The following is a 26,690-nucleotide window of genomic DNA, read 5'->3' as shown; positions in this document are numbered from 1 at the left end:
CGAGTTCTGCCCCACCGTTTACAATAAATCAGCGGCAAATTGTACTTCATGGAGAGCAGCGCCGCGGCTGAGACCCTGTGTAGTGCTCATCATTGCATTGCTAATAGAGGATAGATGCACACTGGGGATTTCACATATAATTCAGTGGTGCCTTTCATAGTCTCTCAGCCTCTTCTATCAGACACAGAGTTGTCAAGGCTCCTGCGCCGAGCTCACAAAGGCTAGCTGACGGCGCCAGGTTCGTGTTTAATCGCTGCTTCGCTTTTAATAGCTGTCAGCCTGAGATGTGTGCAGAAGCTTTATTCCTCTACAAGGCTGGACTGTTACTAATGGAGGGAGGAAGGGAAAGAGATACAGCTACTGTGAGAATTTAGGAAATTAGTCGAAATCAAAGTGCAGTGACGGGACTGAGGAGGAGGAGTGTATCGCTGCCCCAAAGAGATGAGAAAAGCTTTGGTCCCCAGTAGAGGGGAAAAAAGGCTCCAGTTCCCATGCCTCCCCCTTGGCAGCTCCTCTGTTGTGATGCAGCTAGCGGCCCTCCTCTCAATGTTTAATGACGGACGGTCCAATCAATGAACATTACACAAGGCCCCAACGTAACCCCATATCACTGGAGACGAGCCTTACTCAAACACAGGAGGAGAAAGTTTCCGTCCAACATCCGATAGGTTTCAGTGATATAAGCCAGGCTACATGCATTTAGCTCGTTTCTCACAGCACTTTAAAAACCCTCTGTAAAGCTCTCGGGGATAAACGCGATCGCTCCAGCTTCCTCCCATCCTGACTACCACAGCTGACCCTTCACTTCTGGTATCCCCTGGAAGTTATTGTCCATTTGCAGCGGGTTTCTTGCATATGTGTCACACTTAAATGTTGTTGAGCATCAAATATTAGCCAAAGATAAACATTTTTAAATGATGATTTCATTTATTAAGGGAAAAAAATCTTACCTGACCCTGAATAAAGTAATTGGCCACTTTTGTTAAGTCATGAATTAACTGTGAATGAACCATTAGCCACTGCCAGACCTGATAAATCAAGAACTCACTTAAATAAAACCTGCTGACTGAGTCAATTTAGCTAAAAGAGCTCAAAAAGCAACACGTCAACATGAGTCATTGACATCTATCAGTCTGAAAAGAGTTACAAAGCCATTACTAAGGCTTTGGACTCCAGAGACCCCCAGTCAGAGCCGTTATTAGTCACAGTCACAGCTACAGTCACAGTCACAGTTACAGCTACAGCTACAGTCACAGTTACAGTTACAGTCACAGTTACAGTCACAGTTACAGCTACAGTTACAGTCACAGTTACAGTCACAGTTACAGTTACAGCTACAGTCACAGTTAGAGTTACAGTCACAGTTACAGTTACAGCTACAGTTACAGTCACAGTTACAGCTACAGTCACAGTTACAGTCACAGTCACAGCTACAGTCACAGTTACAGCTACAGTCACAGCTACAGTCACAGTTACAGCTACAGTCACAGTTACAGTCACAGTTACAGCTACAGTTACAGTCACAGTTACAGTCACAGTTACAGTTACAGCTACAGTCACAGTCACAGTTACAGTCACAGTTACAGTTACAGCTACAGTCACAGTTACAGTTACAGCTACAGTCACAGTTACAGTCACAGTTACAGCTACAGTCACAGTTACAGTCACAGTCACAGCTACAGTCACAGTTACAGCTACAGTCACAGTCACAGTTACAGCTACAGTCACAGTTACAGCTACAGTCACAGTCACAGTTACAGTTACAGCTACAGTCACAGTTACAGTCACAGTCACAGCTACAGTCACAGTTAGAGTTACAGTCACAGTTACAGTTACAGCTACAGTCACAGTTACAGTCACAGTCACAGTTACAGCTACAGTCACAGTTACAGTTACAGCTACAGTCACAGTTACAGCTACAGTCACAGTTACAGTTACAGCTACAGTCACAGTTACAGTTACAGCTACAGTCACAGTTAAGGTTACAGTCACAGTTAGAGTTACAGTCATAGTTAGAGTTTAAAAAAAAGCCTCCACAGTCGTCTGTTTCATGAAATGTGTCACAAACAGTGTGGCTGAGTCATTCTTCACTCAGTCACCAGCAGATGCTGATGGTGTTTGACTGTAAATGTTTCTGAGATCTAGACGCCACCACAATCTGATCTGACAGATACTGTGACTCTATTTTTGGCCACAAATGGTCGACAGTGCGTTAAACCACATTTTGGCAGAGACAAACATGTGCCTCCATCACGTGAGCTGGGGGCCTGATGTGAAAGGCACGCCTCTGTTCCACCGCAGTGACAAATGCAACGCAGTCGCCTCTTCGCCTTTTATCTTGTGAAAAATTGTGCAAAGAGCAGAAGCTGTCTTATGAGAAGAAGGATGTAGATAGGATGCATGTGAGGAAGTTCAGAGGTGAACTTCTTCAAGAGGCTGCACGACTCTTTGTGTTTATTGGAAGATGTTCTGATTTCACTGCGCGTCTCGATCCAAACCGAGGTCATCGTGCATTTATCGATTAACAAAGATGTTGATGAGCGGCAGGTAGTCATGTGTTTTAGAGGCTTTAAGAAGTGCACACATGATTGACTTGTGCACGGATGTTAATGAGCTCTGGATTTGAATCTCACTGTCAGCTGAGGCCTTTCTGCATGTTTGGTTGACCACAGTTTAATGGCTTAAAATTACAAAGTGTTACAAAAAAGTATTACCAAAACAACCCCCCACAAAAGCTCGTTAAGACTAGAAACCCGTATCGCCCAGTGTGTGGTGTTGCTGCCCTGTAAACAGAGTATCTTTGTTATTTATGGTCGTGTTAAAGACGGCGTTGGCGACAGGAAGGGAAACAGTGAAGTCCAGAATAAAAACAAAATGCTTTACTGTACATCATTCATTATCTACATTCACAAGCGTGTTCTTAAAACACCTTATGCAAGCAGGATAAAATTTCCCATCTGTCCCTGCAGACTGGAAGAGCGGTATGTCAGTGCCTACAGACATCGCCATCGCCTACCTGATCCAGGGCAGCTTCTACGGCCACTCCATTTATGCTACCATCTATATGGACGCATGGAGGAAGGACTCTGCTGTCATGGTGGTGCACCACATCATCACGCTGGCGCTCATCAGCTTCTCCTACGCATTCAGGTACTTTTTGTTTTTCAGCTCATTTTCTAACACAGAAGCACAAAATCACAGTTCATGAATGATTGTATAGTTTTGGTTGGTTAGTCGAAACACCAGTTTGACTGGAGGGTAGGAGGCAGAGTTTAGTGGAAACTAGAGCAGATGTGTTCGTTCACTGCCTTAAGTAAAATGCAAATTATCAGAAAAAAGTAAATCTGTAAATACGATTGCTGACAACATCGAGGGAATGACATTTATCACGTTACAGATGGCCCCGCCCCTCCCTGAGGCTGGCTCCGTCGGAGGCTTCTTCCTGTTAAAAGGGAGTTTTTCCTTCCCACTGTCGCCAGAGCTCTTGCTCTTAGGGGCTCATATGATTACTGTGGCTTTCTCTGTGTTGTTGTAGGCCATACAAAATGCTTTTGGGCAACTTTTGTTGTGATTTGGAGCTATATATATATATAAGACTGAATTGTAATTGGACCGCTGACCTCTTCAGTGTTTTGAGGTAAAAAGGATAAAAAGCTATGTGGTGTGTCTAAATATCACATTGTACCGACCCAAAGAACAAAGACAACAGAGTGAATGTATAGAAAATGTAAAAGTCAAGTCTGCTTTCTTCTTGTCACCGAGCTCAGCATCTATCAGGATCCTCGTGCCACAGTCTGTGCTCTCTGCCCTCCAGATACCACAACATCGGGATTCTAGTGTTATTCCTGCACGACATCAACGACATCCAGCTGGAGTTCACCAAGCTCAACGTCTACCTGAAGTCCAGAGGAGGAGGCTATTACCTGCTAAACGACGTGCTGTCCAACTTGGGCTCTGTCAGCTTCAGCATCACTTGGTGAGAGATTTAACATCGGCTTATTTTCCTCAGCTGCTTGTTCTCCATTTGTTCTCCATCACGGTGAAGCGTTTTGTAGTCTTGACAGCATTATAATTATTCTGTCTGGAAGACGCTGAAGACGAGCGGATATGTAATACATTGTGTTCCCGTTTTCGTCTCTCTCAGGTTCTGGTTCCGTCTGTACTGGTTCCCCCTCAAAGTCATGTATGCCACATGTGTGTCCAGCCTCCAGTCCGTCCCCCACATCCCCTTTTACTTCTTCTTCAATGCGCTTCTCTTCGCCCTGCTTCTCATGAACATCTACTGGTTCTTGGTGAGGACACTGGTTTTGTCAAATGTTTCATTCAAACCCTGAAAGTCTTTCATTTTTGGACACGCCGTCTGATTTCTTTGCATTTCCTGTTTTCCTCCCCTGTTGTGTGCAGTTCATTGTGATGTTTGTAGTGAAGCTGCTGAAAGTAAAGGAGGTGAACGATGTTAGGGAGTACGAGGACGAGGACAGCAGGAAGGAGCCTCCAGCAGAAAACAGCACTGATGATGCTGGACATCACAACTCTGCACAGGGGTGAGCCCAACCTTCAGCATGTGTACTTTGGGTCATGTAATGTAGATCTTATTTTAGAGGAAACCAAAGCAGCTGTGCTGATGTTCAGTGGCAGAATTTCCACATTAATAAATTATTAGATTTAACACATTAGACTGTAAACGGTCCTGTTTCAACCATCCTCTCTGAGCGCTGCCTGACAGTACAAGACATCCAGACGTTACCAAAATACACATTTAATGATGAAACACATTTCTATAGCCAAGCCTTACTGGAATATGTCGAGTATACTAAACAAACAAACAAAACGGCGAGCCCAAAGCCATGCGAGCAGCTCTTTGATGCTGCGCTTTGTGCTTTGAGCTGACCGATTCATCAGCGAGAGGCTGAATCATCAGTGACAGCTTGAGTGGGAAGCAGACAGCAGAAAGCTATACAACATCGAAGCATCAGGTAAACGTGGCCTCAGAAAGATGACATCATATTTACAAGGCTAACGCCGGGACATTCAGGCTGGCGAGTGGATTGGAGCTAGCAGAGAAACTCAGTGGGTTCCTGGAGCCTGCACTGCATGTGCTCGTGGGTTCCCGTGTGACTGGGTCAAAGGAGAATTTGGGAAACTGGACATTAGACAGATTTCCCTTTATAATGCTGTTTGATGGGACACAAACACAGAACGCTACCCACTCAGTGGGATGCCAAACACTGCACTGATGTACAACACCAGTGGGAGGCAGCAATGTGCTAAGCTGTGAGACACTGAACGCTTAAATTGTTGTGGCTCTAAGTAGCCGTGCCCTAAAGAATTTCCTGCTGTTCCACTTTAAGTGGGAACAAAGAATAATGTTATACTAAGGAAGACTTGAGACTACAAGGTCAATCAAGTAAGATGTAGGATCATTTTCTGGTAGACTTAATAGACAATGCTCAGGAGATCGCCCCCTACTGGCCAATAGAAAGACTGCCACGCTGAAAGCTGTGTTCCTCTCCTACATGCAGTTGACTGGAAATAATTGAGGAAAGAAAAGAATTAAGGTCAAAGTTCCTTCCCATTACTTCACGTTAATGCTGGTAAAGGTGGTTCTGTCGGTCTGCATAGCGTCTATTAGCTTGATGCTAATGATCCATTGCAAACAGCATGTATGACTGCATTAATCTTAGCATGCTAATGTTTAGCTAATTTAGCATGTTAGCAAGCTGACACTACAATTAGCGTTTAACGTAGCACTGCTAGCATTAAGGTAAGATGTGATGCTGTATATTTAAGCCTTTGTAGGCTACATTGTACAGCTGCTTAGACAAAGAGGAAGCTTTAATGCAGAGATAGTAAATTAATTTGACATTGTGGGACACCGGATGCTGGAGCAGTGACACTCCGCTTTCTGTCAGTGTAAAGACATTTAGCTAAACATGTTCTCAAGATAAGAAAAAGAAGTTCAGTTTCAACAGTAGTCTCAGTTTTTCTACATGACCAATGTGTAAAGTTACAGAAAAAGTTCTGGTACCTCAAATTACATTTGTTTATAACTGAAATATTACATTTTAAAATCCCTTTCACAGCCCGTGACAGAATTTAAAACCTCTGTTTTCACCTGGGTGCCGCTGTGTAAACTTGGTTTGCTACATGCTGTAATACATATTTGCCTGCAGAGCTCCACAGTCCCACAGCTCACCAACAGCTGGTTAAGCAGAAGAAATGCACTTTCATAACCTGTGGAAGCAGTTAGCTTACATCAAAAGTCACCACATGATATGATAGTCACAAGCTGTTTCTCTGTGAATCCTGTGTAATCTGTATTTGCAGCAGTGAGCTTTAAACTAAGAAGTGCTGACAAAAAGCAAAGTGTACTTTTAGCTGAGGTTATAGGTTCATGTCGTTATCTGAGGGGCTGCCATGTGCATCCCTGCTGTGCTGTGTCTAAAACTAGCCTCATTTTGAATACTAACTCAGGTAGGCTGAGTTATCAGATGTGCGCTCCTGTCCCAAAGGCAAATGAGTTCGTGTAAGAAAGCCCCGGACGTGCTGTTTGGTCCTTATCTGCCTGGCCTTGAACACTTCTGATATGCCCCGTGTCTGCTGATGTCTCACTTCTGCTGATCACCTCAGGATTCTCACTCCTTTCTCTCCCATCTGGCTTTCTTTCCAGGAAACACGTGCAGAACGGGATCACAAAGGAGAAGCATTTATAACAGGCCCTCCGTCGCCACCACCTGGCACTAGGCTGCTGGTACATGCAAGACAAAGACGCCCTCCTTCAGCGTGGAGCATGTTTTAAAGGAAGAGCATCTTGAAAGGGAAACATCGCGTCTGATGACTTTTTACTCTCTGTATTTGTTTTTAGAACATTTCAAATCATCGCTGTCATTTTGTTTCCAGATTGGTTTAATTGGAGCACTGTGAATGTTATTTCAGCCGACTTTTTGTCTTACTCTTGTTAACTTTACATTTGACAGATTCAGTAGAAACGAGCAGTTTGAATGAGAGCTGGACTGTGATTGTCGCGTACAGTTGTGCGGGGCCTACAGCACCCTGCGCAGCACCGTGCACAGCACCGCAGCGCCCAGGCAAGGAAAGGTTTTGGCCAGTAAATGGTTCTGTAGACATTTAGATATTTAGTAATTCCTAATGAATCGCTTCCTCCGTCTTACACCTCCGCCCGTCCTCTCTGACCTATGATATGAGGAGGAAGGGTAAAAAACAAACATGGCGCAGTGGTGTGAGAAAGGCTGCCTGGCCTTATGGCCGCTTCACCACATGTATTGATTTTCATATCATCGCACAAGTCGGTGGCTGGGACCAGGCGGCTCTGGCTGCCTGCTTTCAATTATCTTGATTTCAAAAAACCAGGCTGTGTGTGTGTGTAAAGTGGATGTTTTTTAATCTTTTGTTTCTCTTGTACTGACCATCGCAGGCATTAGGAATATCCACCTGTCATTCCTGTACGGAAAGTTCATTTGCTTTGTTTTTTAAATTATTTGTTCTCGTGTGTGTGTGTGTGTGTGTGTGTGTCGCAGAGCATCTGTCGCTGACATGAAGGCGTACAAGCTGGTTTAATGACAGCAAATAGCTGGACTTGATTGACTGGGTTTCAGAATCAAAAGATTTCAGGTGGTGGCGGCTAAAAAAAGGAGCCAATAATAATCATGGAAAGACTGAACGATGACAAACAAAACGTTATGTATGCGCAGATTATGGAATTCAGAAATGCATGACATCGGAATGATTTTGGAACTGCTATGAAATGATCACGAAACATCCTACAGCTGTGTAATCATGAAGTTTTTACTAACTCGTCCTAAAAGCGATCTGTTTGTTTTCTCTATGTTTTTGGCGCAGCGAGGCCACCGAACACAAATATCCCAGAAACGTTTCCCCCAGCCCAAGGGAAGATTTTTCTATGATTTCTAATTTGAGCATATTAATAACTTGAACTCGAGTGAAAGGGAACTGTTCCCTCGGTTTTCCCTCGCTGGTTTCCAGCTCGCACTTTAGTGGGAACGGCCGCTGTCGAAAATAAGGGATATTTCAGTTTCTCCACCTTCTCGATCAAATTCAAGCGCTTGTTTGGATGAACAGCATGCTTGTGCTGCTGGAGCAGGCTGCAGATGTCGTCTGTCCCTACGAGACGATCCGCTTTGCTTTGTGTGTCTTCCACGCTGCTCGCATCGTGTTTGGGGGGGGGGTTAGAGCTAACTTATTTCCTTTTCCTTAGTATCTGTTGGTGCAGATTATCTGCATTGATTTATTTTAATTTGCTGCTGTTATTTTTCCTGAGAGAGAGCAGTTTGTATGTCAGATGTGTCGTTGTTTTTCCTGCTGCGTGTGAGTCGCTGATCGTGATCTGACAGCCCAGGTCGGATATTTTCAGGGACCGGGGGGGGGCTTGTCCATCTACGTGGCAAACATCTGGATCTAGTCTCCGACCTCTTCCATTTAATCTGAATGCGGGCTTGCGCTCGTTTTACTGTAGTGGTGACACATCTGTACTGTAGGTGACACGGTTGATCCGACATGTTGCTGTGAGGCGAGACGATCCGTAGTTTGCCGATGAGCTCAGAATGAAGTCTGCAGTAAACCCTCAAAAATCCACGTCCTGGATCGGGTGTGACTCGCCCCCTAAAGCCTGACGTGGCGCTCTCAGAAACGTCTCGTACAACTGCGCTGATGTCTGTACAAGTAACTGTTCGTGGGGTGGGCAGTATGGTTATGCGTAACACTAGCCAATGTGCTAACTGCTTCCACCCTGGTTACTGTCCTTCAGAACCTCATTGTGTTTTTAATCAGCAAGTACAAATTATGAATATTAAAAATGATCATTATGACAGATTTCACCCACATCGCCCACCCCCGGCTCAGAGTTGACTAAAACCATCCTGTCAACACTGGCTTACAGCTGAGGTCGTGTGAACTTGACCTCATCGCTCCCCATCAGCGCACACGAAGAACATCGGGGCGCGATGTTAAAGTGCACAAACAGGACCGAGACGTTAGCAGCAGAGCCCGCTGTGCGCTCTCACCTCATCACCCCCACTCCCTTATGTTTAGGGGAGTGATGATGAATGAATGAAGGACTCACAGGACCTCCTGTTGCAGGTGATGGAAAGTAAAATGAGGATGTATTTGGTCCCTGTATGCATACAGTCGCCAAAGCTTCATAACTGACAGGGCGACCTTACTGATGAGGTCCAATCAGGTGTTTTTGTTGTTCAGGTATGTTGGCTGGTTCGCAGTTACTAAAAATGTTTTAGGGAGTGACGACACAAAGGGAACTTTCCACAGACTCATCGGTGTAACGGCATCTTTGAGAAGTCACCTTATTTAAGAGGCTGCAGTAAGCGGATTATTACACGTTGATCTCGGCACCTCAGCTTCGTCCTCGCCCAATAAACAAACAACAAAAATGGCGTTCAGATTGTTTCTGGTCAACATGGAAGCTTTTTTTCCACCACTGAAAAACAAAGGCAAGTAGAGTTAATCAAAATTTCAATTGCAAAAAGATGAAATAAGAAATTCAGTGGCAGAAACAAACTTTCAGAGACTGCCTCAAAGTTTTTGACCCAAAGCTTTGTCATGATTTGATTGTGCCAAAATTTCCACCCGAGCTGATGAGGCGAGTGTCTGTGGGAGCAAAGAGGAGCGCTAACAGAGCGACAGGGCCAGAAAAAGCCCTGCAGGTATTTTTACGCATTGCACTGTAATTTAATATTATTTGTATTGTTCATCAGTAGATCAAAATTAAAAGGTGGATTTAGCAACTGAAGGATGAATAATTAAATCTCTTAATTTCAAATGTGTTTTAACTTGTTTTGGACCCTTGATGCACGAAGATGTACAAATGACCCCCGAGGTTGAACTGAATCTGGCCACTTTCTGAAACACGACTACTTGATAAAAACAAACCTCATACTTGCTTTTTTGTAATACGATTTTAATACCATTCAGCCAATGTTATCGTTTCTTTTTTCTCATGAAATAAAACATGTGGGTAAAGAACGATTTGAGTGTTTTTCATGTGTCATTTATTTTTAATCACAACCGTTTTCACTTTCATTGCAAAGATCAAGTGTTGCAGATGAAGCAGATTCAGTGCACGAAACAAAAACAAAGCCATTTAATAAATTATAACTCATATTCCCCCGCCACGAGTCTGCTGATTGGGAGGGGTCACAGGTCATGTGGTAACAGAAAATACATTTTTTTAAAAAGCAAATTAACACTTTTCACCCAAAGCAAAGACGAGGGCAAGGATTTAAAAATATCTGATTTGGTCAAATCATATTTTTGCAAGTCAGCAAAAGGTCCCATCTACTGATTAGAAAAGGGGTGAAAGGGGAGGGGCTCATTTTATTGATTAGATAAGGAAGAAAAACAAAACATGGCTCCATGTGACATTTTGAAACAAGCTCTCCGAGCAGCTGGTGCCACCAGCGTGACCGTTTCTCTAAATCAGTTTGGAGATTTAAAAAAAGGCAAATCAGACAAAGACGACACGTCACAGGAAACAAACAAATGGCACGAAAAGCAAACAGAAACGCCAAAGTGAAAACTATCACTGCACAACTACATTAATGATGTGACGGGGTTTGTATTAAAGGCATGGAGATACGATCTAAAGACTACTTCACATTTCATTTAGACAGATCGACGTCATGTCCGTAAACAGTACTCGTGTTTGAGGGTTTCACTCAAAGGAAACGCTCCAGTCGCTCTCGACACAACACTAGACGATTTCAGACACAGCGAACCGTCAGCGGCTGATCGTGCGAGCGTTATATTTAGAGAGACTCCCTGGTGATCAGCCCTCCTGACAAAAGGAAATTCTGGGATAAACTGTGCGGTCAGCTTCTCCCTCTAGCTGCCTGAGACAACACGTGATGTCACGACGTTTGGCTCGTGAAGTACGCCGAGAAGAGGGACGGGGAGCGATCGGTGCAGCCACGTGACATCTCAACCAATCTCATCACGACCTGTGACATTAACCCCCGTCATTAGAGGTTAAAAACAACATGAGTGACCACGCTGAATGAATGACAGAGACATCTGTGGAGACTGAAATGATTCCTGATTATTCTGGTCCATGAGACCAAACGGGTCAAAGTTGGCAGCAAGACAGGATCTGACATCATTGTTTGTGCATTACGGACGAAGGAAACGGAAGTGATTCTGCTGGTTTGGAAACCATCGTGACAACAGCAGCTCGGTCCAGCCTCAGTGTCTTATTGGCTAGAGTTTATTGAATTTGAGGAAAAAGGGTACAGTAGGGTCCGGGGCAGTAAACGCTGCTGCACGCCTTAGTGGGCCTTGGCCTTGGGTTGAGTGATTCTACGGACAACACTGTACAGGACTCCAAAGTTCTGCAAAGAGACAAAAGAAACAGGGTTAGTCTCATGAGCCCAACACACTCTGCAGACCTCTGCAGCTCCGCAGTGGACTCGTCTTCAGGTACTGCCCGACTAACTACACCTGGTGAGGTGTGGGTTAGGGCAGCGGTCCCCAACCCCCGGGCTTCGGACCGGTACGTGGCGCAAAAAAGGTTGGAGACCGCTGGGTTAGGGTATTCTGAAGCTGGCCTTGGGGCTAATCTAGCTGCTCTTGTAGTCGGTACCTGACTAATTGTTTTCCATTTCAATTGATGCTTAAAGCCGCTAAGTTGTTGTATTCTGAAGGTTATGCAGCAGTCTGCCACCAGATGGCGCTGCATTGTTGAGAAGTGCAATAAATCTGTTAATCTAGGCCTGATCTCTTTGTTAACACTGTTAGTGTTTGCTTTTAAAAAGGCGAAAGAATAAGATGGTGTGTCCTATACAAAAAGAGGCCTTGACAGAAAATTAACAGAGATCCTCAGAGTGTGGAGGAGACACCAGGGAACATGAGAGGAGCTGGACGGGGCCACAGGAGGACGCCGTTTTCTTCACCAGCCGTTCACACAGAGTAAATGTGAGAGATGTGAAAGTCTCTGCTGTGGTGAACTTTATTCCACCTGCAACACAATCCAGTATAACTGGGGGAGCATATTTGTAACCCGCTGGGTACCAGGATGAAAGAGCAGCTGTTGGGCCTCACGTGGGTACAGCGCCCAGAGCGTCTCTGCAGGTCCTGGATGACAAAGACACTGACGGGCCCACGCAGTCGTTTTAGGACATTATGCAACACTGTGTTCAAATCCACCAAACAGCACCACAGCAGTGATCCAAATCTGAACGCGTTCATCTCCAGACTGTCAGGAGTGCAAACAGCAACATCCTGATTCAGCCTGTGATTCTAAACTGTGACTGTGAATCAAATCAAGCCCTTATGGTTAATTTAATTTTCGTCTCCGCTGATGTTCGTTACATCATTTTGTGCTCAGTGAATTACCCGACTGGAGTATTTGGTTCCCTGGATCTGATGTGAGAGTTAAGTGTCCCCTAATGAGTCGAAACGATGCCATCATGAATAAAGTGACACTTACCTGGATAGCCAAATACACCATCCCCAGGTAGGCTGCGATGCAGACAGCCAGCAGCAGGTCAAAGATAGCGGGCTTCACTCTGAGTGAGGAGAAAGAAAAGTTTAACATGGGGCAGAGAGCGTTACTACATCATGTTTTATTTATGAATTTGATCTCATATGCAACAAAGTTTCAAAATAATTATGACATCACAGCTGTGAGCTGCAGAGGTACGAGGAGCCTTAAAGCCCCTCTGTGCAGAGAAAACCAGCTCCCTGAAGCCGTACCTGTAAGCATTCATCGTCTGCTTCAGCTGGTCATAAAACACAAACTCTGGATCCCTGAAGAGGAGAGAATGAAGAGCTGACATACTGACGAGGACACAGATCAAAACCTACGAAATACATCAAATAAACCTCCCTCCCATCGCTGCGGGTGTGGATTTTTTCCTTTTTTTTACCTCTTGTCAGCTTTGACGTAGTGTCTTTTGACATCCTTGAGGTAGCGTCCCAGGTGATACTCCAGGGTGGACACCACGGTGCTGTCTTTGTCCACCAGCTGAGCAGCTCTGGGCTGCGCCGTGAGCCAGTCCACCACGGCTGACAGCTGCTCGTCCTGCACCTGCTGGTAGGAGACCGACCATATTACAAAAGACACGTGAGCTCAACACCTGTGATCGCTGAGAGACTGAAGATGTAACGAATCCAGATTCAGAACTAAAAATCAAGTTATCTGCTGCACTGTGTACGTTTTAGGAAAATAAAATGAATCAGGTTCCAGGGAGGTGTGCGACTCGGATGATGATGTAACAGGACAGACAGGTGACGTACCATCTGCTCAGTGAAAATCTGCAGGTCTCCAGGTGCTGCCTTTAAGTTTAAAGAAACAGGTCACATTAGCATCACAGTGCCTACAATCTTCATCGGTTTAAACCTTTTTAAAAATTGCTGTTTAGACCTTTTCTGTGAGGTTGTAGACGACCCTCGCCAGAGCCTCTGCTACCAGCTTGGTGTTCCTGCTGAGCTTCTTCACATCTACGTGAGGCCTGTAAGACACAAATACGAGTTTGCAGACAGTTAGACGACAGGAAGTCGTCCGAGGCGAAGAGCAGAAACCAGGGAGCTGATCACAGAGCGTCTGTTTTCACACACAGACAGGCTGAGACGTAGGAAGTCTGAGAAGATGCTCGCTCACAGAGAAAAGACAAATCGACAGCTACAGGAGAGGAAACGACTCTCCTGACTCCTTACAACCTCGTTTAGATTAAACATCATAAACATTATTGACAGCATGGAAAAGTCCTGCCTGTCTGCAGAGTAAAAAAGACCATCTAGATGATGCCTTTGCTAAGATTTTCCTGAATCTTGGTGGAAAATATCATCAAATAAAGCAAATGGAGTAAAAACAAAAAAGAAATACAGGTTATGTAGACGGTGCATCGATGTTAACGGCAGTTTAAAGAACATGACCATCTCATCATAACGACCATTTCAGTCACAGCCTTCCTGAGCAAAAACATCAACAAAACAAGAATCTGACCACAGCTCATGACCGGCAGCTGGAATGGAAACACTATTTTTTGGTGATTCAAGAAACTGCAGTAATGAACCCACCCAGCAGGGGGCTCTCCCGCTCCGTGGCGAGAGGAGGGGGACACTGACCGCACGTCCATGATGCTGGAGCGCTGAGCCAGCCGGTGCGAGGGCAGGTGGGACAGAGTGAAGGCGGGCAGGCGGCGGATCCCAAAACGTTCGTGCTCCCACGCCAGCATGTCGTCAGCCAGGTTGATTTTCTTGTGGACCATGGAGAACTTGACCTCTGGATACTGACTCGCAACCACCTGGGAGGAAGACAGAAGAATGTAACCTCTGCTTTGGGTGTAAGAAGAAAGGTGATCCGTCTAAGCTGCTCCAAGACTCATCGAGTCTGTGACTTCTTACCGCCTCCAGCTCTTTCAGAAGGGAATACTGAGGGGTTCCCTCTTTGGGAGGTTTGGACACATGGAGGTGCAGAGAGTCTCCGTTCCCCAAAGTATCCAGACACAACACAAAGGCTACGTTATCCTGCAGCAGACTGGAGTCTGACGGGAAGAAGAGACAACAGATGTAACCAGCTTTTAAACACATTACTACTAAAAATACTACAAACTACATTCAATAATTATAAAATATGTTTTTATTAACTTGCTGTTGAAATGTGGATTATGGACGCATGAATGCTGCAGGGTTTGTGTGAGACTGCTGAACGATACCTGTGTGGTCTAAATTGTCCTCCAGCCAGCGTTTGGTGCCCTGGTAGTTAAACTTTCCTCCGCCGGACAGAAAGAACAGCAGGTTGTACCTGAACACAGCACGATTCACACATGAGAGGTTTCTGCAATATTGGTATATGCACTCACTGCAAACATCTAAACAGCCAATCACATGGCAACAAATCAATCCAATCAGAGATGGGAGCCCAGAGGGGAATGTCCAAAATGCTTCAAGCTGATGTGACATGAAAGAATGGATCTGCCCTGCCTTTGTGTGATTGGTGGTGATGTGATGGTGTGGGCGGTGCCTTCTAAGCACACTTTTAAGCTTTGAGACATGGCGTCTTATCCGGCTGGAAGCAGCCATCACTGTGGTTGTAAACACATGGTCAGCAACAGAATGTGGTGTTTAAATGATGCAGCCTGTAATTATGGCGCCTACGGAAAATAAAAAACAAGGTTTTTCTAAAATGACGCAAATGTCCAACGAGTTTTATCTAAAGTGCAACGGCCACAACTTGAAATTGAGGCTAAAGTGGAAGAAGCACAAATAACAACGAACAAACTAAATCAATCTCTCCTCCACTGCATGTCTGAACGTCCCTCCCTGAGCCTGTGCCGAAGGTTTCTTCCTGTTTCTTTTCCATTGTTGCCGAGTGATTGTTCAGAGTGGGTAAATTGATTGTTATGAAGCGCCGTGAGGCAGCTGTTGTTGTGATTCGGGGCTATAGAAATAACAATCGATCAAATCTAAATCTCCTGAGTGCTTGTGGTCGTTCAACAAATGGTCAAAATAACAGAGAAATTCACAGATTTTCAATAAAACAAGACAACACAGATTACCAGTCATGTGTCACCCTCGTTTCCATAATATCCATAAATAGGAATAAAATTAGACTGACAGTATATGTGGCTTGGACTGACTACAGTGATGTCAAGAGGGTCCTTAAATTCAAATCTATACTGTGTTTGTGTAAATTACTTTGAGGAGGCATTACCCAATCAGCTGAAGTGAGACGCTCAGCACATCTCTTTTACTGTAAATAAGCATCTGATGGAGTTTAGTTGGAGCTAAGCGCAGCCCTGCAGTCACATCGTTTTGATTTGGTTGTTGTGTAATAACACAGCTTCCCATGTTTGATCGCACTTGGCTCCAGCAGGGAAAAAATGATGATGAAGCCAATCTCTAGGCTTCAGTTCAGCTCCAATTAAAAACCATTGACGGATGCCATCACTTACTACATCCATCTTATATAAGACCTACAGCAGTGCCAACGCTGCACTTATGGTAAAGTCCACTTTCACAGTCTTTAACAAGTGATTTCTTTCACTTCCTCTGCTGTTAAGTACTTTCAGACACACCATATCAGGATATTAGTGACCACTCTGAGTGTTTAACACGGTCAGATGTGCTCGTTATCTCAGCCGAGTGCAAAGATAATTCAATACAGTCCTCAAGAAGCAGCCTGACCATAACAGACGTAACAAACAGACTCTGGCTTATGTTCACATGAACTACTGAGGTCAGCGATCAATGCTACGTCTGTTTTCTCATATACACTTTGCTGCAGATGTATTCACTGACCCATCCAAGTCACTGGACTCAGGCGTTCACATCACTTTCATGGCCACAGGTGTATAAAGTCATGCAGACCGCTCCTACAAACGTGTGAAAGGATCTCAGTGAACTCCAGCGTTGCACCGAGACAGCTGAAGTGAAGCAGAAGTGATTTGGAACGACAATCATAGAGCGCAGACGTCCACACTGATATGTTTTTGTTTGAAAACCCGTCTTCTTCTCTCCGTTTTGGCCTTCCAGCCACACTGAGACGGCGTTTTTTGAAAACGCTCTTCAAAGTGGATAAATTGGAAAGCGCCGGTTTCGCGTCGCGGTGTGGACAGCGTAAACGGAGGCTTTCAAAAGCATTTTAGTCATTTGATGCAGTCATGTGACCAATTCAACTAAGCCGGCAGAGAGCATTGTACAGCAGTGGTTTTGGTTTCCTCTCAATTTTGACAGTTATTAAAGATTAATATCAGTGGTACAAGCTTCAGATAAAACTCGGCACTTTTCCTCGACATTTTGCCACAAAGTAAATAAACGGCAGACAGAAGTGACGCAGCTCAATCATCTTACTTTTCATCACCAAGCACAATGCAAAGTGTTGGCGTGAAGCAAAGCACCGCTGGACTCTGGAGCAGCGGACACTTGTTCTCTGGAGTGGGAAAAGGGAAAAGGGCTCGCCCTTTATGTAAGATGTGAGAAGTTCCTGTGAAAGGAATTCTTAATGCTTCAGCATACTTTGGACCATTTCATGCTCCCAACTTTGTGGAAACAGTTCGGGGACGACCCCTTCCTGTTCCAACATGACTGCACACCAGTGCACAAAGACACGGATGAGCGAGCGTGGAGTCCTGACCTCAACCCGACAGAACACCTTTGGGATGAATTAGAGCGGAGCCAACATCAGTGTCTGACCTCACAAAAATGCTTCTGAAAGAACAGTTTGGGGGATTCTTGACAAAACTCTTAAACCCCGTGGAAAGCTTTGCCAGAAGAGCGGAAGCTGTTATAGCTGACATCATATTAAACCGTATGGATTACGAATGTCACTCGAGTTCATGCGTTTGTGAACGCAGGGGCAGAACAGACCTTCAGCGCGACGTCTAGCTTAAAGACATCGCACCACGGTGCTACCTGAGGCACAAATGATCAGAAAGAATCGTAACGTGATCGTTGTTACTCACGCAGCGTGCGTCCTCTTGTAGGTGTAGAGTTTGGAGAAGAGTCGGGCCAGTTCCAGTAACATGGACACTCCACTGCCGTTTGAGTCTGCTCCATATGACAGCCACTACACAACAGAGCACAGGCTGATTACTTTGCTGCCCTATTTTCTCTTTTTTGACCAGCTCTCCACAAATATAACCTCTCCTACTTCAGCAAATCCTGGAGATATTTCCTGACAAACCCCCTGACTGTGTCCAAGTTGTCAGTGATGACCGAGTTAGGAAAAAAGAAGCATACCGGAGCAACACCAAAGGAGTCGTAATGAGCCACCACCACGATGGTGGGGAGGTCCTCTCCTCCAACTCCAGCCAGACGGCCCTGTGAGCAAACAGATTCAGCCGTTATATCACGCTGAGAATAAAAGAGGAACAGAAAACAATCTCACTGTGTTCAGTTAATTCCACTCTTCTGCTAATCTGCTGATCCTCTGCAGTCAGACTGAAGCGCTTTTTTAACACAAAGCTCAAAATGACTGTTTTTAGTCAATATAATGTACTTAAAGGCTGCATCAGCTCTAATCTTCACCTTTCACCAGCAGGGCCGCGCCTACATTTATTAAAAGAGAGCAGAGGATGGAGTGACATGTGCTCCTGAAATTCACATAAATTATCTCCAATTAGAGTAAAGCGAGTTCAGAGATAAGCATCCCCTACAGAGGTTTCATTAAATATGAGTACACACTAACTGCAGTCATTCTGTTCAAGATCATAAACAACTAATATTTTTCTTTCTTTTAACAAAGGGGTGAGTTTGTGGTACTGAGATAGTCCATGAAACTCTCAGGCAAACACAGCTTCTGTCCATTTGGACATCACAACATCAATGCGCTCGTCTGATACAGTTCAAAGGTTACTCTAATGTAAAGTCTTGCTCCCATCAGTGTCCCGACTTTACAGACTAAGAGTCAAGGACAAACTAATCTTGTTGTTTCATTAAAATCTGACGACCACTCTCGGAGGAGGAGAGATTCTTGTGAACTGTGCAGGACAGATGACAAAGCCTTCAGATTCATTTTGAGCGTGTAACTTTTAAATAACATGAATTGTTATTCATTCATTTATGTTTTTTGTTCTGTATTCTTTTATTTATATTTACATGTTTAAAAGAAAACAATTCAATTTTATTTATACGTATTTATTTTATTATTTTATGAATATTTTATTAATTTAGAGTGTTGATTCTCAACAACAGTCCAGCAATCACATGACCACTTATGCGCCAACACCTGGCAACAGCGGGCAGGAAAAACAGGAAGAAACCTGAAAAAAATGTAATGACTAAAACACATGCAGCCTTTAATCAAAGTGTTTTTATTAGAATATTTATTTATGCTAACAGTCAAAATCAATGACTTTGTTCATTGCGTTCAGTCTATTTTGGCAAATTAATGTGCTGAGAGCAAAAGATATGATCATGTGTTTTAGCAGTTTTTAGCAGTGTTACAGTTATTCTTCTTCATCATCACCTATTTACACATGAGTAGGGCTGTTCGATATAACCATATATATCTGATGACGATATAAAAACATCTATCGTTTCATTTTACGCTGTCGTTTGTTTCGTGGTGTCACAAAATAAACTGTTTACAGCAATATTTGTTAATGGTTCTGATGTCACTGTAGTGTTTATATTAATTTCTTAAAGTTCTCTCTTTCTCTTATATTTAATATAACCACACCACGGACAGACAAGCGCCTGTTTTTATGCGTTGTCATTAGCAACAACGACGGTAACGCAATCACGTGTCCGCTTGTTTATGTTCCACATAAACCTTTCACAATAAAGCTCAAGATCCTGTTGAGACTTTTCAAAATAAACTGAATCACGTGAAAGATGCAGATTATTTACAGATGAGAAGTAAAAAAGAGCCGCCAGGTGCTAAAAAATAGATCTTAGACTCAAACGTTAGAACAGGCTTCTCCCCGCAGCACGCCGTGTAATAAATACTCACAAAGAAAACGGCGCCGTTACAACTTATGTCTAAAAATGTATCGTTTCAGCATCGGTTAAAACACTCGACTCCAGCTACACGACGCACAGCTGGAAACACTTCACGCAAGTCGAGCTGCCCGAGATTCACGAGTTTACAGAAAATGTTACATTTTTGTGATTTACATCGTTATCGGACGATAGATGTCTGATATCGGGAGATGAGGTTTTGGTCATATCGCTCTACACACAAGTACCTAAAGTCAAACAGCGCCAAGCAGTTTAAAACTGCAGTTTATTGTAAGAACTCTTTGAATTATTTCCCATCCAGAAACACTGAGTCAGAGTAATCCCTGCTGAGTAAATCCACAGCTTTTGACCTGCTCGACTGTTTCTCGTTCAGGAGTTTAAGCCCACCCACATATTCAGAAGTCGCACACAAAACACTAAACCAACAGTCAGAGCTTCAGGCAGCAGCAGGTTCCACCTCAAAGCAGAGAGAAAATCCTCTGAATAGGTTTTTGTTATGTATTAGTGTTTTTTATGAAAACAAAAATACTAATTAACACAACTCGCCTTGGCAACATTTAAGAGACCAATGAGTAGAATCAAGCACCATGTTCCCAATGAGTAAATTAAACCGCGTTTCATTTCACTCAGTTGATTTTCCTCGTGTTCACCGTAGGACGAAAACGCCTTCAAAAGCTCTCAGAGAAACGATCCAAACAAAACTGTGACCCTTCATTATGTAAAACATAGTCGTAACCACCGTACTGCTTTGGCTGTAGACAAAAAAAATTATCTTCCAAAAAGGCTGTAATATTCTAACATACATGAAGCTACTTTTCCTTATTCACAAAGGACTGCCAAAGGGATCCGTCTCTTCTCCCGGGAGCGACATTTGTCAAACAAGCGTGTAAACGGCGACACTGTGGAGCCACCTAATACTTTACATCTACCTGACATGAACATGCAGGTATCCTACACAGAGTTTACAATAGTGACTAAGATACAACAGCAATGACAACAATGACAACTGACCATGTGGTGGAAGTGTTACTGGAAGTAACACACACGTAGCAAACATGGAAACTGTAATCTTACACTGGAGGTCCCTGCAATCTAAATATTAGAGGTGGGGGGGAAAACACGATACAGCATAGTATTGCAGTATTTTGTGTGGTAATATTGTATTTACACGGGGGACATTAAATATTTTATGAATTAAAACACAAGAACAAGAGGACCCACCTCATGCACCACAGAGGAACGTTGCTGGGTGCAAATGTAACAGTTAAACATGAATCTGGAAACTTTCTGCATTTGTGTCTTTGTGATGATCAGAAACAAATCGAATGACCGTATTCGATCGCAAACTGATTTCAGTTATGGTTGGATTTAATGACAGCGTTTGTGTGCTCGATGATCTCATTTTGCATAAATAATTTTTGAGTTATTTGTTTTATCCAGTAAGATAAAAGTTATTGATAAAGTTTACCTTTAAGCACATCGTTTGCAGTTGAAAAAAGCTGATAACTCACATATATGTTATTGCAATATTCAGCATAACAAAATATAAAAAATAATAGTGTATTATGGGATGTTCCCACCTCTAGTAATGGTGTCATATCTGCTACATGAGCTTTTTAGACTTCTACATCAACGTGACTTTTTTAAACCCCAACCTCCCCAAATATATATTTTTATATAAACTAACTGTGAGCAACAAACTAAAACATAAAGCAAATTAAAATGCATATAACTGATATCTAATTTCTCCTTTTTTTATTTGTCATAAGGCGCAGTAAACACTCTGGCAATTATCTCATGGATCAGTTGTTACAGAGGTAAGTATGGTTAACATATGGCTGTAAAGCAGGAGCATTATCCACCGCCAAAGTCTGGCAAGGAACAACACAAGGATGAAATCAGAAAAGATAAATGAACATCCAATCAGTTTGTAATGTGGCTCACCTCTAAACTGGTGATGGCCCAGTCACTGACGGCTTTGCTCTGAGCTCCACTGGTCACCATCTGAAAGCCGTTGGCTGTGGCCGTATGCAGCAGGACTAGAGAAAGCACAAAAAACATTATAAAAATCTAAAACGTGACGTTTAAAATCATACACATCATCAGCAGGTTCTCTACCTTCGGCCGCTGATAAGGAGCCCTGTGAGGATGAGGAGGTCAGGGTCTGTGTGTAGATAGACAGCAGCTCATCATCCTCCATGGCGAAGTAGACGGGGACGATGGTCTCAGTAGCCAACATCTCAGGCTCCAACTCCATGAACTGCTACCGGGAGACACGGTCGAGGACAGCAGAGTTAATAAAAGGGAAGGAAATGTGACTCAACCGCTTCATCTCTGCCAGCGCCGAGAAGAACAAATGATGGGCGGAAGCAGCAAACTGCTTTACACATTTACAGAGCTGTGTAACAAAAATCTGTGCAGATAACAATTCACCAGACATGTTAATTAGTTTAACATAACACATCAAATGCCTACTACTACTATACGTCCCTCCTTTTCCAGAAGATTCCCACGCGTGAAGTGGGAGGTTTAATTAGTCACAAGATGTAGAGCATGAACACAGGAACACAGCACACGCTCAGGCTTATATGGTGCAAAGAAACCCGTCAAAAACAGCTCAAAGGGGTGGTGCTGTCAAAAAAACAACTGCCTTCCTGTTCCTATCACAACTGAGGTGCCCTCGAGCATGGCACTTACTGCTGTAAAATTATGCTTTAGTTTTATCTCTGTGCAGACTATTAGCAGCAGAAAGGGAAAAAATATACTATGCATAAAAAAATGTCAACACTGGGTGTGTCTGCATTTGTGCCTTCCTGCGATGTAAACGTGTAAGCCACACGTTCTGAAATGTCTTAATACAACCATCAAGAGCACATTTTTCTCTCAAGACCTGATGCCTTACTTGGTCATATCTTCTGCAAATTATAAATATAAACTAAAGCTGTGAGCACAAAGTAGCTTACCTGCTGTTGTAATGCAATAAATTATAGCGCACACTAACGAAATCAGTGATGACTCACTCAATGGTAGCAGAGCTTTTATTAGGACAGGGTAGGCTTATATATTTCTCTTTGCTTTAGTGAATTTTCATTTAAAAAATGGCCGACGATTATGTAAAAACAAACACCAGAGTTACTAAAATAAGCCAATAATATACAAATCAGACGGGCTTGTCATAAATGTGACTGCGACCTGCCCTGATTGAAACAAAAGCACTCTGGCCAGCAAAACCACAGCTTCACTAAATTAAAAAGAATGATGGGCCAAAAGGTGCTACGGTGCAAACGCAATCCCAAAACTTCAGCCTTTGAAGTCTGATCGTGTGGCCTTGACTGGATTCAAACCTAACACAGTACCTTTAATATGAAAGAACAATCAACCTGGAAACAGTCAAAGGAACGTGCGCTGAACCTCATGCAGAGTGTATATTTTGCATAACCTGTGGAGCAATTGGGTCAACTTGTTTAAAATGTGCTATAGAAATAAACTCTGACTTCACTATATACTAAACCCACCGTGGAAACCAACACAGCACTGAACTGAAAATGAAGAAGCATGCGATAGTGGATTGTGGTGTTACAGACTGGCACGCTACCTGCACTATGTCTTGCGGCATAGCAGACATGTTCCTTGGCAGGATGATGACCACAGCCCCCGCTGACTGGCGCAGGGCTTTCTGGTACTTGTCATAGGAGAAGTCCGCCAGCCGCATGATTACACAGCGACGACTTAGCACCTCTGCCTCCACAGTACGGGCCTCCGTGTTCAGGATGGCATTCCTGGTACCTGAGGACACAAGACACAAGGTTTGGAGCAGCACTGAGTGAGACCTGAAACTAATCTTTCAACACAGGGATGCTGAGGGTGAAAAAAGCTGCTTGGCACAGACCTTGGAGTGGTGAACTATTTGTCAAGGCTGACAGCTGCTATTTACTTATTTCTGCCACAGATACTAGACAGAGGAATCCCTTTAAGACACCCTTCATCTCCTCAGTCACTCTTCAGTGTACATGTTATACAGCCCTACAGGTCATTCACTCATCCAGCTAGTTATCAATTTGAGGAGCAACGGCCTGCCAGGGTTTTGCGCCTCTCACATTTAAGTTAAAATCATTAAACGTACTAAATGAGGATACGTCTTCAGCTCTGAGCTCTGGTTGCATTATTTAAAGGAGCCTGGCTCCTGCTTGGGCCATGGGGAAATGAGCTAGCTTATGCTAAGCTACATTAGCAGCCTGTTGTCATTGAAACTCCGCTTCAGGAAATTGGGCGCTTACTGTGTATGACAGCAAGGCTAACTGGTGTCGGACACTGAGCCCAGTCTCACCAACTTCACGCAGGGACGTCTGCTTTTTTGTGACAAGCAGGCTAAAGAAGCAGCCACCTTACCGTACGGCTGTCCCTGTAGGTCGTACTGCTGCATGCGGTACACCGTGAACTCGTGCGACGCCTCGGCCGGGAGCGGAGACACCAGGATCAGCACCGCCGGGATGAAGACGATGAAGGTGAGGGGAAACGAAGATTTAAACATGTTATCGAACACCTCGCTGGCTTCCTCAAACATTGTGGCGACTGTATTGGGCACAAAGCTAAAGATAAAACGACCCGTTGAGCTGTCACCGCTCCCACAGACTGACAGCCAGCCAACCGCAACCGAAGCCACTTCTGATCAGGCGGGCAGTTGGACGACCTCTGGACGGGAAACCGACGAGTCTGACGCCGCTGTTTTTTGTTTTTTCATTAAACCGATTTGCTAAAGTGCCCAGTAAACAATAAGAGACATGTTATTTTTTATTTACAATAGTCAATCGATAATTTCTTATTTTAGACTGAGTTAAATTATGGGTCTTTCAGGGATCGTGTAGGACAACCATAACGGAAGAACTGTAAATTATTTACTACCACCAGATGGCGCTATGCACCATGGAAACCAGAAGAATCCCTGCGTGATCATGCTGAAGCATGCAAAAGCACTAACTCGAGAATCAGTGTTGTGTCTACACATAACACAAAACTTAGCAAAGAGCCGACTTTAAATTGTATCTTTAAGCACTTCAAATCATTTGTTTCCATTTCTTTCGTTGAATCCACAAAAAAAGGCCAAAGACAGTTTGACTGACATAAAATTGTATTTTTGTATCAACAAAGTCATTCCCAAAGACCTTTTAGCTGACAACTTGGCATACCTCAGCATTGTGTGCAGTGTTTCCTTAAAAAAACAGCCATGAAAACTGTACAAATGGAGAAGAAAAGAAGGAGTGGGCCTAAAAACTATTTGCAGAAGAAATGAAAGTCATGTCTTTGAAATGGAAAAAAGAAATCCAACCAAGACCTGATACAGGACCTGAATGATGCATCTGCTCATTCATTTGATACTCTTCACTGAAGCCCCGTCAGAAATGGTAAATGGACCTGTGAACTGAGCACTCGAAGCATTTTTTACTACAAGCCTCATTCACCCATTCACACACATTCATACAAAGGCTAACATTCGCACACATACTCAGATGGAAGCAACACAGGGTTATAATTTATTTATGTTTGATATATTAAAATGATTTCCCATCCTTTGATATGCAGACTGGAGAATCAAATCACTGACCTTTTAGAGGACCAGTGCTACTTCCTGAGCCACTGATGTCCATGTCCGTGGTCACAGAACTTACGGAGTAATGAACCCAAAGTCTGGGATCATCTTGACAGAGAACAGAACTAAAGGCAGCCAACATCCAAAGAAGCGCTTTGAATTACCTTCAAGAAGCCTTATATACTGTATTTTAGTATACGCAAGCAATACATTTCTGCAGCTTTTTCCCATTTTTCTACCAAAGTATTAAGAAATATGGGGTAGCTCAAGAATTTTGCACTGAACTGTAAGTCAAATTTGACTGGAAATTCATTTTATAGATTTTGTATGACTTGTATGACTGTCAGTGCGCCCCAGGGCAGCTGTGGCTACAATGTAGCTGCCATCACCAGTGTGTGAATATGTGTGTGTGGATGGGTGGACCACTGAATGTAGTGTGAAGCGCTTTGGGACTAAGTAAAGCGCTATATAAATACAGGCCATTTACCATTTATGACTAATTTGAGTATTTCAACTATTTCTTCTGAGGTGTTCATGCCTACAAACAAGCTCAGATGTGTATAGTTATAGTGAGGCCTACATTATTGGAGTTTTTGTCCAGTTTTATGGAAAACCAGAAGACTTCCTCTGAGGACCCCCCCCCCCCCCCCCCCCCCCAAAAAAAAAGAAAAACATGTAAACGAAATAAATATTTTAGCAAGCTTTTTTTTTGTTACTTCACAGGAAGGTATAATACATTTATTTAATTCATTAACAACCTGCTGTTCACAGGATCTTACAGACTGCTAATAATTACCCTCCCCCTGATTTCCCTCAGAGTGACGCCTGATCGTGTATTGTTTCTCTTTGCAAACAGATTCTATGATTCGATTATGCACAGCAGTAACGAACATTTTATAATATTTATATCAAATAAAGGCATCCAGTCAAATCGAATTGTCTATTTTGACTAAAGTTCGATTCAAAAGTCTCTTCATGTTGAGTATTAAATCATTGGTGTTCGTGTTTGGGTGCAGATTTGACAAATCAAAAAGATATTTCTAATGAAGTTTTATATAATTAAAAAAACAAAAACAATAAAAATTAAAGGCCCCAGTACAATAGGGAAAGGCTATATTCTCCCTCTCTCATCTCCCCTCCATCGCTCTCTCCTTTTCTCCCGGGGCTTCTCTGCTAAGTGGGAGATTAATGCTGATATGATGTCCTGCCATCCCACTTAATGGACCTTGGCGTCATTATTTCCTGTTGTATGAGTAATCCATGCCCAGGCTGGTGAGAGGGCAGGCAGCAAACAAAGCACAAAACCAATTTAGTGTGGATGTTGAAACTCTCATTGTAATGATTTCGCATTATTGAGAAATGATCATCTGGAGATCCGCTAACACGGCCCGCCGCCTGCTTGAAGGAAAACAAACCGCTGTAGACAAAAGTAGAAAAGGAGAATTGTTCGTGGAGGAAAGTGATGTTCTTGTGTGGCTGGAGCGTGAGCGGCATGGCAGCAGCTGCATCACATGAGTCCAATCGCTCAAAATTCATAACATTCTGTTATCGCGCGGTCACCCAACACACTGGCGCACAGAAATGTGTGCGGTCACGTTTTTCTCTTGATGTCGCCTTGGCAAAAACTTAAAAAATAATAATAATCATTTTC

At 43.5% G+C, this 26,690-nt stretch overlaps 2 protein-coding genes across 6 annotated transcripts in view; one reads left to right on the top strand and one right to left on the bottom strand.

Moving 5' to 3' along the window:
- Positions 1 to 10,020, top strand: part of cers1 (ceramide synthase 1) — a 39,921-nt gene extending 29,901 nt beyond the window's left edge. The window contains exons 3-7 of the mRNA XM_085265210.1: positions 2,970 to 3,150; positions 3,815 to 3,976; positions 4,145 to 4,292; positions 4,405 to 4,544; positions 6,671 to 10,020. Of these exons, the coding sequence (XP_085121336.1) occupies positions 2,970 to 3,150; positions 3,815 to 3,976; positions 4,145 to 4,292; positions 4,405 to 4,544; positions 6,671 to 6,713 (674 nt within the window). The 3' untranslated portion in view covers positions 6,714 to 10,020. The remainder of the gene's footprint in view (positions 1 to 2,969; positions 3,151 to 3,814; positions 3,977 to 4,144; positions 4,293 to 4,404; positions 4,545 to 6,670) is intronic.
- Positions 10,021 to 10,026: 6 nt separating this feature from the next.
- ncln (nicalin) lies at positions 10,027 to 24,142 on the bottom strand. 5 transcript variants are annotated; one of them, XM_085265206.1, is made up of 15 exons: positions 23,842 to 24,142; positions 23,048 to 23,238; positions 21,571 to 21,712; positions 21,397 to 21,491; positions 17,731 to 17,811; positions 17,454 to 17,557; positions 14,706 to 14,794; positions 14,395 to 14,534; positions 14,068 to 14,294; positions 13,412 to 13,499; positions 13,285 to 13,323; positions 12,915 to 13,078; positions 12,742 to 12,795; positions 12,476 to 12,554; positions 10,027 to 11,378 (listed from the first exon to the last, which is right to left on the bottom strand). In XM_085265206.1, the coding sequence occupies exons 1-15, from the start codon at positions 24,014 to 24,016 to the stop codon at positions 11,316 to 11,318; spliced, it is 1,731 nt and encodes a 576-aa protein (XP_085121332.1). In that variant the 5' UTR covers positions 24,017 to 24,142; the 3' UTR covers positions 10,027 to 11,315. The 5 variants fall into 5 exon arrangements, with proteins under 5 accessions (XP_085121332.1, XP_085121331.1, XP_085121334.1 ...); XM_085265205.1 differs by having other exon boundaries at positions 12,915 to 13,075; positions 21,571 to 21,715; positions 23,842 to 24,141; XM_085265208.1 differs by having other exon boundaries at positions 12,915 to 13,075; positions 14,116 to 14,294; positions 21,571 to 21,715; positions 23,842 to 24,141.
- Positions 24,143 to 26,690: the final 2,548 nt, after the last annotated feature.

This window comes from Mchenga conophoros, linkage group LG23 (genome assembly GCF_057382185.1).
Source record: "Mchenga conophoros isolate Kocher_MC1m ecotype Shallow Benthic linkage group LG23, M_conophoros_male_GT1.1, whole genome shotgun sequence".
NCBI classification, from domain to species: domain Eukaryota; kingdom Metazoa; phylum Chordata; class Actinopteri; order Cichliformes; family Cichlidae; genus Mchenga; species Mchenga conophoros.
Note: the sequence above shows the minus strand (reverse complement) of the source record. Positions and strands in the feature narration are given on the sequence as shown.